This window comes from Lissotriton helveticus, chromosome 9, assembly GCF_964261635.1.
Source record: "Lissotriton helveticus chromosome 9, aLisHel1.1, whole genome shotgun sequence".
Lineage (NCBI taxonomy): Eukaryota > Metazoa > Chordata > Amphibia > Caudata > Salamandridae > Lissotriton > Lissotriton helveticus.
The window spans coordinates 326438813-326456765 of record NC_136070.1 but is presented as its reverse complement, the minus strand read 5'-3'; the positions used below and the strand labels follow the sequence as shown (position 1 = coordinate 326456765).

Below are 17953 nucleotides of genomic sequence, written 5' to 3'. Positions count from 1 at the left end.
ACAACAATAGTCTGGAACAGGGAACACTGCCGCTGGACCAGAGAATGGCCACCATTGTGACTATCCTAAAACCTGGAAAGCCCCCGACGGAATGTAACTCATATCGCCCAATATCACTACTCAATGCTGAGTCCAAAATTCTGGCCAAACTAATAGCGAATAGACTGCAGGCACACCTCCCTAACACAATTCACCCGGATCGATCGGGCTTTATGCCAAACAGGAACACAGCACTTAATCTCCGGCGTTTGCACAGTGTTTGCACAGTGTGCTGGCGCGGGAACAGACTGACAGAAACGGCGGCGGTTCTTTCACTAGACGCAAAAATGGCATTTGATATGGTGGAATGGCCATACCTATTTACAGTTCTTCCACGCTTGGGCTTCGGCCCTAAATTTTGCGCATGGATCCGACTCTTATATGCAGATCCAGTGGCACGTGACAGTGAACGGGCGACTGTCAGAAATAATAACATTCGCCAGGAGAACCAGGCAAGGATGCCCACTGTTGCCACTCCTTTTTGCAATGGTTTTAGAACCCCTAGCGGCGCAAGTTCGTACCACACCTCTTCTACGTGGTATTACTTGGGCAGAGGGATGGGAAGACCGTATTTCCCTCTACGCAGACGACATTCTGGTATACCTGACAGACCCGGAAAACACTCTGCCGGTTTTATTCAAGTTATGCGACACATTTGGGAGAGTTTCAGGATACACCATAAATTGGGATAAGTCAGTCTTATACCCGCTGAAGGGCCTGACACCACGACTCCCACCTCACTGTCCACTGACAGTTTCCCACAACACGTTTAAATATCTAGGTATACACATAACACGAGACCCAGTAACCTTCTTCGCTAAGAATTTGGCACCCCCGCTGGAAAGACTACGCAGAGACGTAACACACTGGGAGTCGCTGCCCATAACAATATTGGGTAAGGCTGCACTATTCAAGATGATGGCCCTATCCCGATTTCTATATGCGTTGGAGAATACACCACATCTGGTACCCATAAAATATTTTAGAACTATAGCTTCACAAGTGTCCACACTCCTATGGGGCAACAAACCAGCACGCATTGCTAAAGTCAAACTACATCGCAGTTGGTATGATGGCGGCATGGCTCTCCCTAATATACGCCTTTACTATTGGGCTGCACATCTTAAAGTAATCAAACAATGGCTACATGCCCCTCGGACAGACCCAGCCTACATGTCTGATTGGGCACAGCTGGGAACAGACAATATGCTAGCTGCCCTATATGATAGAAGGCGAGCGCAGAAGCTAGTGGGCCCAAAGAAACACACTTTTATGCCATGGTATACAGCTCAGACCCAATTGGGATGGAAGGAGGTCATAACTAAACTCACACCCCTGTGGGACACGAAGCAACTCGGGACCCTCAGAAACAGCAAGGGTTTTGCACACTGGGATAGCATCGGTATCTCCACAGTAGGTGACCTATGGGATAAGGGGGCGATTATCTCATTTGACCAGCTTCGACATCAATACAAGCTTGCACCAACTGAACTATTTTGTTACATGCAAATCAGACACGCACTCCAAACAGCTCTGCCCCAGACTGAGAATGTACCGGAGGCCTCCCCGCTGGAAGATAGGTTCCTCACAGACTTCATTGCTAAAAGCGCCACCTCCTTCACATACCGCAAACTCATAAACAATATGTCAGATCCCATGGCAACACTGAAAGAGAGATGGACAGCAGATATTGATGTCCTAGAGGAAGAAGATTGGCAGATGGCGCTCGCCTCCCCTAAGGAGGTGGGAATTTCGGCCAGACTCAGACTGGTGCAATTTAAAATCTTACATAGAGTCTATCTCACAAGAACTACACTTCACAGAATCGGTAGGACTCAACACCCATATTGCTTGAGAGGCTGTGGAAACGAGGGCACCTTTTTCCACACAATTTGGGACTGTCCTCTACTAACAGATTATTGGTGCCGGATACTGCGTACAGTATCGCAAACATTACATGTTTCCCTATTGCCCGAACCGAGAAGATGCCTCCTCAATATCTGGGAGCCAAATGACTTATCTAGACATGGGCAAATCTGGGCGACGTTAGGCCTCATGGTGGCCAAGAGGAATGTGGCACAAAAGTGGGGAGCAGCTGCGGTGCCTTCTTTGGGGGCTTGGTGCAGAGACATGGATGCTACAATGGTTACGGAGAGAACGGTGTATATGTCTAGGAAATGCCCTCGCAAATGGTCTAAAATATGGAACAACTGGAATACGTATAGAGGGAACATCTGTGACCCCATTCCTGAATTGGATGATGAAAGCTCAGAAGATGAGGCTGAGGAGGGTTGATGAGTTGGGGGAGGGAGATTTGTTTGTGGTTGATATAAAGATGATAACGGGAGGGGAGGTGCAAGAAACGAATCGTATTGGCGAAGGGGAGGTGCAAGAAACTAATCGTATTTGCGAATATTATTTTAAGATTGTAACCTTGAAATTAACCCATGCCAACGGTCTTTCTGTTTTCTGTATTAAAATCAATAAAATATATTTAAAAAAAAAAAAGCTTCCACTAAAACTTTTAAACAATGTAATAAATGGATTGCTATTTGTTTTAACTACAAACACTGGAACAAATAAAAATAGTGCTAAACTCCACCACATTTAGAAGAGGGGAATCGATCAACACTTCTAACGCATTTGCACATGTTTTAACCTCATAGAGCTTGCAGACACCAGAAGAGATAAAAAAAAGCAGTGCTCTTTGGGGAAGGTAAGCCCCAAAGAGTACTGCTTTGCATGTCACGCCTAACCAAACAAGTCTTTTGCACCTCTATCAACTTTGCCCAAGGGCTGTAACCTCTCCTAGGACAATACAACAAACTAATGGAGAAGAATTTTGTTCTAGTGCACTGTTCCCAATAGGGCTGGTGGGGGACAACTGTCACTTGACACAGGCATCTCTTAATACCAGTATTTTTAGGATGAAGATGGAGGACAGGAGCAAATGACAGGGCCATAGTAATTGATTCTTAAGTATAAATATACATCAAATGCCAAAGGTGGCAAAATGGACTGCTGAGGCCTTCACAAGAGGATCATGAAGAATCCATATGGACCGAATGAATTCACCATAAAAGAAAAGATTAAAAACATTGGTGGATAATGCCCACCAAACCTATGAAAATAGCAGAAAACGGAACATCATCTTATAGTCCATTATATCAAATGTTAAGATATCTAAATGCAAAAATCTGCTGGTGCTGCTCTTGTCAGTAGTCTAAAGCAGATAATCAATCCCCTGAAGAATGGTGGTTCCCTACGGTGTTGAGGATAAAACCAGACAGATACAAGAGGACGAGATTGTGTGGCTCAGTGTCTGCCTGGAATTGGCATGTAACATATATAACATAAGCCGGTAATGGTTACAAGGAATCGTGCTATTTATATTGTCCTTTTTTAAAATGGAAGAAATGAACAAGGTCTTAATTGGACTTCTTGAGCCAAACAAATAGGGTGCACTTTAATATTAGAAACCTTTTTCCTAATATGACCAAGCATGGAGAAAATAGCAAAAAAGCAGCCAATATTTCACCAAAGTTTTATGAGTTAAAAAGGCAGGACGCAAATGTTAGAAATATGCTTTAGTGCTATTGCCATTTTGAGACATTAAAAAAACAAGATAAGATTTGGAGACCAGGCACCACATGATCTTTTAACTGTAAACGAACTGGGATTTGCTAATTCACAATTTTCTGTGATATAATCCTTAAATGCCACTGGGTACTATGAGAAAACAATTCTGCTTGTCAATGCTTGTTGAATCCAGGTGTCCCCTAGACTTCCTCCTGGAAGACAGAGCAAAGCAAGTGGTACACGTAAAATTAGCATTTTACAAGAGACATAGTCTTTGCTCTGTAAATTTGAGGCGGAATGCCAAATAGGCAGTGTGTACATTTTCCTGTCTATGGAGACACGTTAATGGTCAACAGCATTGAGTTAGCAAGCCCCAGAAGCGGTGACATGGCGTCTAAAATAAATAACCCAGAGCTGAAAGATGAAAGCGCCCTTTTGTTCCTCAGATAAATGTTAATCCTTGCTCTCTTATTCCCACAGAACCATACAATGAGATACTGAGTCATTGAAGACACTATTGGGAAACACAAAACTGTACTCTGAGGTAATGGGCAATGAAATCCCAATATAAACAAATTGATAGGAAGTCTGTACTTACGGTTGAATAGATAATCCTGAAAGGGTTCAGTATCAGTTAATGGTATTAATTAATACTAAAAGGACACTGGGCACTCACCTCACCAATGTCACACACTTGTGGCATGAGTGAGCTACATCTTAAGTAACAAAGTAGTTCTAGTTGTTACTGTATTAGTATTTTAAGGCAACCAAAAGCATTATCACCCAAAAAACTCCCCTGCAAGGGAAGGCACGAGTGACTAGAGAAAATTGTAAGTTAAACTCAAAGCTAACCTACAGCTTTATTTTGGTCAGCAGATGGTAAGATTAAAACATAAAAAGTATAATTCAACTCTGTGGTCAGGCCAACATGTTAAAAATACACAATGGGGTAGTCTATGTTCAAGCAATGGGTCAAAGTCTCTTGGACTACATCTAACTGCTAATGAATTTGTACTGAAAATGTATTGGCCTAATTGGGCTAATTTAGGGATTCACAGAGGTGTAGTCCAGCCATTTCCTCACTTCATTTTGAGGTGGAGATACTTCGAGAATTGTGATGGCTGAGCATCAACTTGTTTCGCCATTGGAAACCTAGAACCTGACAGTTCACCCACTGCAGCATCCATTTTGCACTGGCAGACTGACTGCGTGGACCTGAATAACCTGTGTGTAGAACCCACAGTATGGTTGACCGGCACTCAATAAATGGCACACATTTTAAAAGAAATTGTCTCAGTTTGTTGGACTATCATGCTGAAGCAGATCTACAGTGAGGTCAGATAAAAAATAAGCAACAAGCCACAACATATAGATTTTAAATATCCACAAAGACAAAAAAAAGACGTCATAATTTCTAACCTCCAAAAGATCAACATGTATAAGCAATATACTTTTGAAAAACATGAGATTTTGTTAATTTTCTATAAGGCACTGAGAAAGTGAAGATAAAGAGTACGTTTATAGATATAATATTACAAAATATATAATTAGAATAACCATCAAAAACAGTTTGAAACTGACTAACCATATTGCCTCAAAATGGTCTCAGCTACTCGCCAAAGTCAGGAAGTCCAAATATGGACTTAATTAAACCATTATTGGAAAGACAGTTACCTTATTACAAAGTTGTGAAGCCAAAACAAATATATATCATACACACCAAAATATATATACATTAATATACTAAAATAAGAAATACATTACATTAAAAAATGACATACAATATGACAAAGTGGGCAAAGTCCTTGAAAATGATATGAAATCCAAAAAGTACAAGAGCATCCATCAGTACATTAAAAACAAAAAAAGGGCATGTAGTGACCAAGACAGGGAGTTATCAAAGGTGACGAGGAGAGCTTACAAAAGTCTTTATTTGCTGCTTTTAATCTTATATTGGAATTTAAGGTATTTAGATCGCAATAAAACCAGAATCAGCTCACACTGGATTTATTTTAAAATTCCCCACATTAATGCAACTTTTTTCCACTTAAATGAGTTATTCTCCAAGTTGATAGATGGGTTATCCCAAAGTGACACTGCCACATTAACTTTCAGTTCCATACACATTTTCTGCCACATATTAAGAGTATGTGATTCTGTTGGAAGAATCTACTTCATTCCTCTCTTAACCTCCATTGACAATAACACTCTTAAGGAGCACATAAATCCTGCCAGTGATTTTCCCTGTTGATCCATACTGGGACTGTTTCTAGTCAGTCTGCATCCAAAAGTGAGCTGTTCATTACATAAAAGCCCTATAGCAACTGTCTGTAATCTGGAGAAAGAACTTCCTTTTGCCATGCTCCTGAACAACAGTTTTTTTCCGAAAATTCAACCCTTTCCTGTAAATCCACAAAGAATGTAAAACCCCCTCTACATGTCTTGTAAATATTTTTCCAAGAAAGGTAAGGGGAGAACAGTACATCTCAGAAAAATACATATCCAAATGGTGATGGGTTAAGTATTTTTTTTTAACATTATTTATCGTCCATTAAACAACTGAATCCTCTAGTGTTTTATCCAATCTATAGACCATTTCATGTTCCAATTAGCAAAGTGAGCTCTATGAAAAAAGCAGTACGGAGGAAAACATCATACTTTTGCCAATTAATTTTGATATATTTTCCTGCAATTGGAGAAACACTGGATTTGTCTTTTCAGAGTCTGAGTTTCTTTATCTCTCCTGTACACACCAGTAATGATATGAAAGTCCCACCTATAAACCAATTGTTGGCCCTTGCATTCTAGTACACTGGAAACAAGATAGATAGAAAATATTTCTTTATATACTTGGACATAGGTCTAAAGTAAAAGATCACTAAGGGGCAGTCTTGTTCATATGTGCAGAGAGCCAAGCCAACGTTATTAACTTTTCTGTGAGATGCAAATCTCTATTCATCATCTTTCATACGAAGTTCAGCTACGCTTACCTTGATTAGAATTCATCGTACATGTCCCGCGAAGTTTACTATCTATAGAAACAAGAAAGTTAAGTTTGTATTTTAATAAAGAATTGTTTTATGCAAAAAGCAAGGGACACAATATGTATAATGAATTGTAAAGAATTCTCTATTGATTCAAAACATTTCTGAATCAAAGCACACATTTTAACCCAATATAACAAAGAGATATATCTTGAAGGCTCAGTTTATTGTAACATGGGTCTTTGCAGCATCCTAGATTTCTTTTTTGAGTTGTTAGTTCATCATTTCATAATTTTAACATTTCAGACATATATTAGCCAGTCTACAAGTACACAATGTTTGGATCATCTTCTGCAAAACACACTTTTGCATTTTCGTAATATTTGCATTTCTTTTGCTCTTTGGATGCACACTTGTACATCATAATCATCCTTCATTTCTGTATTTTGGTTGCTCCTGTAGCTCTTTTTATCCTTCTTCCCTGTTTTTTCTTCCCAATCCTTTTTCAACTGCTTGTTTATATTTTCTCTCCTTAGAGCATTATTTTGTAATCAGACTGTGATTTTCAAATTGTTTCCTTTGAATAATTTCATTTTAGGTGAAGGAATTCTACAAATGGAAAAATCCATGTCACATTGCGATTAAAGCAACTACGAGCATGCAGCAAACTGCAAGTTGCTGTTTCTTCACTATGTAATTGTGTCTGTTTTTTTCCTTTCTCAATATAGTTGCCTGTTTCTAGATAAGCTCCTTTTTTGTTACTGTAGTCATTTGCAAATTTCAAACCGTTTTCATGGTTGTTTCATTTCGAAAAATAGTCCTTAAATGGTTGTTGTGATCCATCCCACATGATAAATAAGTCTTCTTTAAATCTTAACTGCCTCACATTTTTTCTACATTATTTTCATGTGCCCGTCATTATCTGACTACTTTTCCCACCAGCCCAAAGTGAGACCGTCAGAGAAAGAAATCCCATCAATGTGCCACAGCTCTGTTTGTATAAATGATAGTTAAACTGAAATACATTAAGCTTGACAGATCTGCATCATCTCCACTAATATTTCAGTATGTTTTTGTAGAGAGCTATTCTTTACTGTACAAAGTGTTTGCATGCTTCAACTCACGTTTGGTGTTTAACAAGTTTAACATAACACTAAATCGTCTATGGTGATCAATTGGTAGGACTCCAACCACAGTGCATTCTGTGAGTGAGTTAGCAAATCTGTTGTGTTCCTGAAGTATGATCTTAGATTTTTAAATGGGTACCAGGAGTAGTCTATTATACTGTGACCTCTTTTAAACAACAAGACTTGTGAAGATACGGTAGACCAACGCAAAGGTATTTTGAATTCCTTATGTACCGTTGGGAGAAAGAATAATGTTGGCCTAATTGATTATGTTATTTTCAAGAATGTATAGGCAACATCATCAATTCACTCTTTTCATTTAGTGGATTTGATGTCTTAATGTTCTTTCAGTTCTTAATTAGGATGTCTTCAAATTTTTCACTGGATACATATTGTTCTAATGAGCCCTTTATTTCATGATCACCTTTAATCGTAATTATATTTTTCCCCATTTTCCATTTTCTATCTACTTAACTTCCAACGTATTATCTTGTTATAAGTGTTTAGGGTTCACCAGTTCGCTATTATGTTCCCATTCTGTTTTCCTGCTCCTTTCTTTTTGTCCTCCTGTTTTTCTAAATCCTTAGTTACCAGTGAATCATTTAAATCATATTTAATACCCAACACTAGTAAGGGACAAATTCTTAATTTTTCCTTTATGTAACTTAGCCACACGTATTTTCTTTACCATTCATTTTATTGCAAAAATGTAGTCACATGTGTTTCATTATCATTATTTTTCAGCTTGCCCAGCATGTGAGCACCAGTTAGGTCCCCAAATTCCTTGTTTGTATTATTCCCTTCCTTCTCTCTCGTATGTTTTTTCCCCTTACCAGAAAAGCAGTATTTGGCTTCCTTTATTTTTCTCACATATTTGTACACATCCACCAAATGTTCTTTTTTTTAAACTCTTTTTATTAACATTGCTCAAAAGACCACACTTTACAGGAATCACTTGCATTGGTACACAGTGAGGCTGATACAGTACATCAATAATATTATTCTCGAGGGAACAGGAGACTAGAACACATGAAAAGGTTTCTCCGGGTAGACCTACATACCATGATAAATTTGTGTAGCAAGTGTCTTGGCCCTCTCTACCAACCGCCACTCCACCCCATTTCGGATGATGCATATCATTCTCCCAAGCACAACCCTCTGTATCTTCGCCAAGGCGCCCATATTCGTTCCCATTTTTTAACACACCCCCTACTCCTATACACTGTTTCTTCAGCCTGCTGGCACCAGTCAAGGTCTCGCCCCCACTCTTCCAGTGTATCCACCAAACGTTTAGTTTGTTGAAAACGCGTCTCTGAAAAAAGCTTAATGCAAAATATGGATTCCACTGTAGTTGTTGTTGGATACATTTGGAAAATTCTGTCTTTTTACCTCCTTCCTCTTCACATATTTGATTGTGTCTCCATTATTATTGTTGTAGTAATCCAGGGCAACTGGAATTATGCTGCAGGAGAGGGCCAAATTATGCGGCAGGTTTTAGTAAATTATGTTGCAATAAACGCCAAAGTATGCAGCATAATGGGGCACATTTTGTATTAGTATTACTTCATTATTTAGTCATATTTAAACTTAACACTGTCTGGGCATAGATTGCACCTCATTAGTACCAGTTTAACACCCAAATATAGCAATAAGCAACAGAAAGGTCCTTCCAGTACGCCGCAACACTTGTCCCAGTGTTTTTTGTAACTTTTGAACTAGAAACCTTACGTTTTTTGTTAACATCTTCAGATTATGCGGCAGATGACAGATTACATGGCAAATGTGTCAAATCTATAATTATGCGTAAATCGCTGCGGCCGCACACTCACATAAATCCAGTGTCCTTGCACTAATCTTTGATGATCATCCTTTTTTCTCTCTCTCCTCTTGTTTTTAGGTCTCGCTCGAGACCTATTGCCGCCGAGTTGCTTCCCAAGGGAGACAGAGCGGTGCACGAGCCTACCAGGGTCTGTGGACGCGCTTTGCAGGCCGGCCGAAGGCACGCACACACACACATGCGCAGGCACGCACACACACACATGCGCAGGCACTCACACACACGCGCAGGCACTCACACACACGCGCAGGCACTCACACACACACACACTCACACACACGCACAGACACACACACGCGCCAAGCCCCCTAAGCCCCACTTACCGTATCAGCGGCCTCAGCCGCCACTCCTGACTTCTGCTGCCACCGGTCCTCTGGGCCATTCACTCCGTGGGCGCGGGCTTCTCGAAAAGACGGAAGTCCCGCCCCACGACAGCCGTGAGCGTGCACATCCCGAAACCGGAAGTTCGGGAGCGTGCACGCTCACGGCTTGTGTTGTATAGCAGCGAAGAGTCCTCGGGGCCAATAAAACCAGCGTTGGACCTGCGGGAGGCTGCCAGCATCGAGTGACTTGAGTAGTCACTCACTTGAGTTGAGAGTTTCATGGCCGCCGTCAACATCGGTGGTGATGATCGCCGCAGTGCGAGCTAAGAAGTGAGGGCTGGTAGTACAGTTCAATTAAACTCTGGTAGGCTGCATGCAATGGCCGCGCTGCCTCGCAGCATGACAAATTGTGCAATGGTTACAGGCAACAGGCCCGACCAGCGGCTGAGCTAAGACCCCTGCACAGACCGGGGCAGTCATTGGAGTTGCAGCCACACCATCATGTCCTGGCCGGTGCTTGCTGCGGCGGGAGTCGTTAGGCACGGTGCGGTGATATATCATGCAAATGGGACTAAGCCTACCGGGCCGCAGCCGGGCTCAGCTGCACAATGACGCATGAATAATTAACTGCCTGAGAGAGCAGGTAAGGTATTAACTAAACTGTAATGTTCAAAAATGACATCTTTGTAAACATTTCTCCGCAGCTGCCGTGTATAGATTGTTGTTACAGTTGTGAGCGGTTAGTGTAGTATTGGGTAGTTCCGATTCTTATTACTCCAGCAGCCTGTGCCCCAGCCCAGGCCCACACTAAGTATTGCTGTCGAGAAGACCTGGCAATTCTAGAACTCTGCACTGAGTCCTGAGAGAGGCTGAGCTGGCGGTGTTTAGGGCCGGCTCTTCTCACATTGGCAGAGCTGTGCCAACGTGACCAGTTTTGCCTTCTGAGCTCCTCACCAGCGTCGTCACTAGGGGGCAGAATAACTTCGCCACTGGCTGAGCCAGTGAGTGTAACAGACATAGACACTGTTCTCAAGGACATCGGCACCTCCGTCCCCCGTCCCCCCACCTAGGTGCACTAGTCTATTGTTGTGACTTTACTAGAGACAGAAGTATTTATTATACATTTAACGCTACCAGTGATTTCGGACTGTTGAAAGCACTTGACTGTGCCAATGATGCACTGCATATTCCTCCAAAAAACTACGATCAGTTTACAATGGCACTAGGTTAGTGCCCTTTCATTTCTGTGATTTCAGGCAGTTTTAGGATTTTCTTAGAGGTTTTTGTTGCTCAAATGGCTGTCATTTCTTATGTTTATAAATTTCCCTCATCATTACTGCTTGATTTTGCTCGGCGAGAAAAGTGTCACTCATAGTGGATGAAATGTCACTCATAATTACACTGAAATTATAAAAATGTCACCCATAGCAATCTGAAACCTTGGCAGCTATGTCACCCTATAACACGGACCCCTTCTCCGGGGACTGGCGGCCCCCTCTATGCTGTCTTTTTATTGGTCTTTTTCAGCTGTCACGACCGGCGAGAGTCGCAGCCTTACCAGGTACCTATCCGCAGCTGGGGCCGCCGTACTTTAGTCTGAGGTTTCCGGGCAGCGCAGGCCCCGGTGCTGCAGAGCCAGCGGTGTCGTGCCCTGCTCTAGCAGTGCCCCGCCTCCACCAGTCCCTTCCTCCTGCATACATGGTCCCGTGTGTAACAGGGCAGTAGCGCCTAGGAAGAGTACAGGCCCGAACCTATCAACATGCCCCCTCGCAGTCATATTACAATTAATAGATACACCCCCGACTGACAGTGACGTATTTATTTTACAAATAGTGTTGGGTGTGCTGGTAGTGGAAAAATCATTACCTGTGAAATACGATTGTAAAGTGCGGAAGTAAATCGACCATTAAACCTTTTGCTTTACAACACTTAACTTTTTTGCAGGTTTGTATTTCCTACCATCTTTACTATTTTTTATGAGTAGACACCAGTGCTTTAAATGGGCAGGTACTGTCTAGTGCGGAGTACTTGTACTTCTTCAACATGATGGGTAGTGTCTGCACTTCTAAGCACTGCTGCAATACATTACAGTGGATGAGTTCCAGCACTTTTATTTTTTTAGGAGCGAACAGGTACTCCAAATAAAGAGAACCTGCACTTCTATATTTACATTTAAAACACTGTTAGACCCTACTTATTGTATGTTACTCCCCCGTGTTACGTGAAGTATGTTTTAATAATGACTTACTACTTTAATAGACCTGTCACAAATACAATACTTACACCTTAGCTTTACTGCATTATAGTGAGCTACATCGCCTCAGCTGCCATACAAACCACGCCAACCTGTTAAATGACTATAGGTTAACGCCATATGAGCATTACATTTGGACCATGGGGGTCTGCCTGGCTGTGGTGTTGATTATCGAGCTTATATTTTTAGCTCTTCGCTCACTTCATCATAGTTTACTATTGAACCAGTGGTGTTTCCCCTGCTTGTCCTTTCCTTCCCCTAGTATATACATTTTCCTCTATTGGTAGCATCAACTCTTAGAAAGTGTTGGCTTGACTTGTGGTGCCGCTGAATGAGAGAATCCTGAAATTATAAATCAGTAACTGATTTATGCCTTCAGTACATAAGCAAATTATTCAAAGTTTTTTTTTTTAGTTCTGATCTAAAAAAAACTACAAATGCTTTTGCCCATATCTGCTTGTAAGACACAGGATAGTCTGTGGACCAGTGTTAATGGAAATCTGAAAGCTGCTGCAGAGCCACTATTAAATCTAAATGGTAGTTTAAAAAACCCCGCAAAAAAGTTCTTAGCATTTGATTATTGTCGTTACTAGTAAAGTTTAGTATGTTATTTTGGCCAGAGCATCAATTTAAACATATGCAGTTTCTTTACAGGAAGTGTTTGTGCACATTACTCGATGCTCCACATTAACAGCAGTAGAGAATACGTAAAAGATACAAATCTTTGATCTTCTTAAGAAATAATTTTCTTTTTGTAGAAGTGTCCAAATTTTTTCTTTTTTTAGACGCTTAAATACTCGTCGAAAACTCATCCTAGTTCCGGGGATTACCGCCATGAAAAGATGCGAGATCCTGCAGATCCTTCACCTCCAAATAAAATGTTGCGGCGGTCCAATAGTCCTGAAAACAAGTACAGTGACGATACGGGACACAGCAAGGCTAAAAGTGCACATACTCACCGGGTGCAAGAGAGAGACGGTGGTAAGTTTGTATTTTTCCCTCCTTATAATTGCATTTAATTGGACACAGATTGACCGACATCACATTGCACAGGTCAAGGAGTATTTGCTACTTTCCATTTTTTTTACTTTCCATTTACATACAGTACATCTCTAGTTATGTTTTTGATTCATTCTTGCGTGACTTCATGAAGACCAATCCTGTCATAAATGTGTTTTTGTTAATTTTTGTGTGTAATGTATTATACTGTTCTTAATTTGACGTTTTTTCGAACTGTTAGTTCTTTTATCATCACACGCAGAAAGATGGCACCATTTCTCTTTTTTTTTTATTTTTTTTTGACAAGCAAGTCAAGGAAATCAACATATCGAATACATAATCTGAAAAAAATAAATCGAATTCAATTTGATGCGGATACGTATTAGAAAAATAAAAACACAAAAAAGTAATAGAAGTAGTTCCTACTCAGGACACATTGCTAATAATTAATAATATCATAAACAAAGGAAAAAAAAAACAAAAAAAAAAAAAACACATACATGGTTCAAATCATTGCCGACATAGCAAAAAAATTACCCCATATTTTAATAAACTTAATTTTGGCTTTAGTTCCTCTATTCCTGGCAATAGCTTCTTCCATAGTATGAATTTCATAAACCAATGACCACCATTCAGTTATATGAGGAGGATTCTGAGAAATCCAGGCCCTTGCTACGACCAGTCTTGCACAAGCCAATGTAATATTTAGCAAATCTTTATAAATAGTATATTTAAAGACTAACCGGGTATATAGCTAAAAGTACCACAGCGGCATTTAACGAAAAATTGATCAGTTGATTATGGGTTAAAATATTTTCTATGTCCCACCAAAATTTTGCTAATAATGGGCACAAATAAATCATATGTATACGGTCAGCTGCCACCAGACCACATTTAGGACATTTAGTACGATCATAGAAATGTAGGGTACGGAAAAATTCCATCACCTTTGGAGTAGTTTTCTGTTATTTATCAAAAACACAAATAAGTTACTGATTATAGTCTGCCAACTTTTTTCTCTGGTTAACAGGAATTGGATTTCCTGTTTGTTGTAGGGGCCTCTTGCCTTCAGTTTTTTTTTGGTGAATAGCTTGTTCATGACCAGCTGGTACCTAGAGGTCCCAAATGTATTTTATGATTTTGGGATACCAGTATACGTAGGCATTAAATGTTTCCTTCCTTGTGCCACAGACATCTACAAAATGAATTCAAAATACCTGTGGCATGTTTGTAACCACTACTGCAAAATATTTGCATACTTCTCATGTTGGACTTTGGTAATGTATTTACATGCTACCTTGAAGCACATATTCTCTACTAAAAATTGGTTGTAGAAACCTATCAACGGGAAATACATTGTGTTAAAATTCATTTTCTAAGGCTTCTAACCACAGTATAGTTATCCGCGAAAGATAGGTTTGTTTTTTGGATGTTTTGTTGTCGGGTGTCCTGTTTTAAGCATAGATTAGTATAAAGTGTGTAGTGGTTACTTCCAAAATCACTGTTGTCTTTATCTATTCAGCCGTGTCTAACACTTGGTGATTAAATGGATAAAATTCCTCCGTTGTTTCGGTCGATAAGAGTTCTTTAGGTCTTGGAGATTCTTGTTTGTATCTAACAACCGTGATCTTGGTCTTCCTCTCTTCCATTTTCCTTCCGTCATTTGCCCCCCCCCCCCCCCCCCAAAGTCTTCTTTTCTCATTATGTGGTCAAAATATTTGTGCTTAATTTTTATGATAAACTATTCTAGCAAAAGTTCCAGCTTGCTCGTCAAGTAGAGATTGATTCAGTCTTATAGCAGTCCAAGGGATATGCAGAAGCCGTTGCCAGTGCCAAAGTTCGAAGGCGTCAATTCTATAATCATTTTTTAGTCCAGCTTTCACATCCATACACTGTTAAAGGAAAGACCATTGCTTTAACTATTCGTATCTTTTTTGTCAGCGAGATGTCTTTGTTACTTTGTCCAGACTTGTCATTGCTTTTCTTCTCAGTAGTAGCTGTCTTCTACCTACAGGGCTGCAATTGCTATCTCGCCGTGGCTGTGATTTAAGAAAATTATGTCTTTGGCTATCTTCTTTCTCCTTTGGCAATTCTGAGACTTAATAAGATTTCCATTTTTAGTTTTTTTCACATTTAGTGTTAGTCCAGCTGCAGCTCCTTTTTTTATTTTTAGGGCTTGCCTATCCCATTCCGTAAGGAATGGATAGGGGGGAATTTTAGTAGGCAAAATAATTTGTCAAACCATCGGCGGATTTCAAACAGTTCACGTGAACACAAGCACACGCTTTTCCCCCACAGGCACCATCTGCGTCCACATCAAAGCAATCAGCCTCCCTCCCACAGGCTTCTGAAGCTTCCCCCAGCATGCGCTCGCTCGGCCTCAGGCATTTCTCCTCCGCGCGTCCTCCATTTCTCCTCCCCTAATTATTCACTGCCCGCGGCCGGCCAGCGGTACTTTCACTTTCACGGCCGCCAGGCCGTGTCTCCGCATCATTGTAACATCAGGCACTCTGCACTTTTAAAGATCCTGGCACACAAGGCGCTTATGCTGTCAATGCATTTTCTCCCCGTTTTTAACTCATTCACGAGCCTTCACTGCGCATCAGGCTCAGCGCGCCTCCCAGCCATGCATTTATTGAACCATCTTGCATACGGGTTCATTGTGCCAGCCCCATCCGGGCATGTATTTACAAACGGATGCCGGCCTAATTCTCTGCCCCCACCAGGCACCCTGTAATTTGTTCACGAACAAATGCCGGCATAAAATACCAGCCCGCATTTTTGAAACATCAGGCATGCTGCATTTTAAGATCTTGGACGCAACGTTTGTCTCCTGGCAACAAACCACTGCCTATTCTTATCTTTTTCCATATAAAGTAGAGAGTCTTTTCCACCACTTTGAACTTCGTTACTTACGTGACACACCATATGTCTCATTGATTACCTTTACTCGCCACCATGTTTCTCTAACATGCCACATTTGTTATACAGCGTAACTTTTTTCACCTGAGCGCCTTCACTTAGTTGATATCCCTTCTTCCCGCAGACACTTATTTGTTTTACTGACTCATGTTCTTCTTTTCCCTCTCTCTATTTCACTCTTCCAATATCTCACTTTTTTCAAATCCATTCCATCGCTATGTGTCCCTCGCCCTCCATTATTCATTTCCACCTCTTTCCTCCCGCCCATTCTCTTCTCCACTTCCCTCTCTCCATTTCCATCTTCTCTAACCCCTTATCTCTGGCATCAACCTAATTCCCCCCCTACTTCTATCCATGTTCTCTCTTGCCAGCCTCTTCTATTCCTCTTTACTACTCACCCCTTCCCTTTTTTCCTTTCTCCGTTGCTCGTTTACACTCATTACACCCTTTCTCCTCTCTCGGCCTCACTCGCCCCTTTTCTCGCCCCTTCATTCTGCATTGATTTTCTCTACTATTTTATTCTTCTGTCATTCTATCCCTTTCTGTTTCGGTCGTCCTTCTCGCCGTGTTTTCTTTTACTCCCTCCCCCTTCTCCCCACTCCCTCATGTCCCCTCTGATATGTTCCTTTGAATTAACCCATTTGCAGAACGTTCACCGCGCATTAAACTGCCTAGGGGTTCCTATTTCCTTTCTGTTTACATTTCCCTCCCCCTCGCGCTTTCTTTTCTCTCCCTCTCTCGGCCCTTTGATGCTTGTTATCTTACTCTTGCGGAGCGGCTCCCATTGTTCTGAGGCCGATTTCAGCCACTACAGCAGACTCGTGGCGGCGGGGGCGACATAAAGTGCCGTCATTCGAGGCTTATTTATTCGCACAGCTGTTCCCGCTGTACAAAGGGGAGGGAGCAGGGAGAGCCGGGGCGGGTGAGCCACGCAGATAGCATAGTGGCAGAACCCAGATCCTGCATAATGGCAGGTGTGCGTGAGGCTTGCATAGACGCAGGCACTGATTGCGTACTATGTGCTCTGAGTTGTCTCGGTGACTACCATTCATCTATACATCCATCCGTTTATCCACTCATTCATCCATGCATCCATTCTTCCTACCGCCCATCCATCCATCCACTCAGAGCCTTCCATCCATTCCTCCACCCACCATCCATCCATTCGTCCATGCATCCATCCACTCACTGATCCATCCATTCATCATCCATCCACTCACTCATAGATCCATTCAACCTTCCATCCCCTCACTGATCCATCCATCCATCCACCCATTGATCCATCCATCCACTCACGGATCCCTCCACTGAATGGGAAACAACCATTACAACGCAACTTTTACAACGCACTACCATTACAACGAAACTTTTACAACGCAAAAACCATTACAACGCATGTATTTACAACGCATGTTTTTACAACGCAGGTACCTTTACAACGCATACCATTACAACGTAAGTATTGGTAAGTATATAATTATATTTTAAAATGTATATGTTTGGGTTTTTTTAAGGGGTATTTTTAGGGTTCAGGGTCAGTTTTCAGTTTTTGAGTAAAGGGGTATTTTTAGGGTTCAGGGTCAGTTTTCAGTTTTTGGGTAAAGGGGTATTTTTAGGGTTCAGGGTCAGTTTTCAGTTTTTGGGTAAAGGGGCATTTTTAGGGTTCAGGGTCAGTTTTTAGTTTTTGGGTAAAGGGGTATTTTTAGGGTTCAGGGTCAGTTTTCAGTTTTTGGGTAAAGGGGTATTTTTAGGGTTCAGGGTCAGTTTTCTGTTTTTGGGTAAAGGGGTATTTTTAGGGTTCAGGGTCAGTTTTCAGTTTTTGGGTAAAGGGGTATTTTTAGGGTTCAGGGTCAGTTTTCAGTTTTTGGGTAAAGGGGTATTTTTAGGGT

General features: G+C 41.2%; 1 protein-coding gene across 1 annotated transcript in view; it reads right to left on the bottom strand.

Moving 5' to 3' along the window:
* The window catches only part of SPATA7 (spermatogenesis associated 7), a 504965-nt gene that overhangs the window by 467823 nt on the left and 19189 nt on the right, over positions 1-17953 (bottom strand). The window contains exon 2 of the mRNA XM_078660014.1: positions 6609-6650. Within this exon, the coding sequence (XP_078516140.1) occupies positions 6609-6624 (16 nt within the window). The 5' untranslated portion in view covers positions 6625-6650. The remainder of the gene's footprint in view (positions 1-6608; positions 6651-17953) is intronic.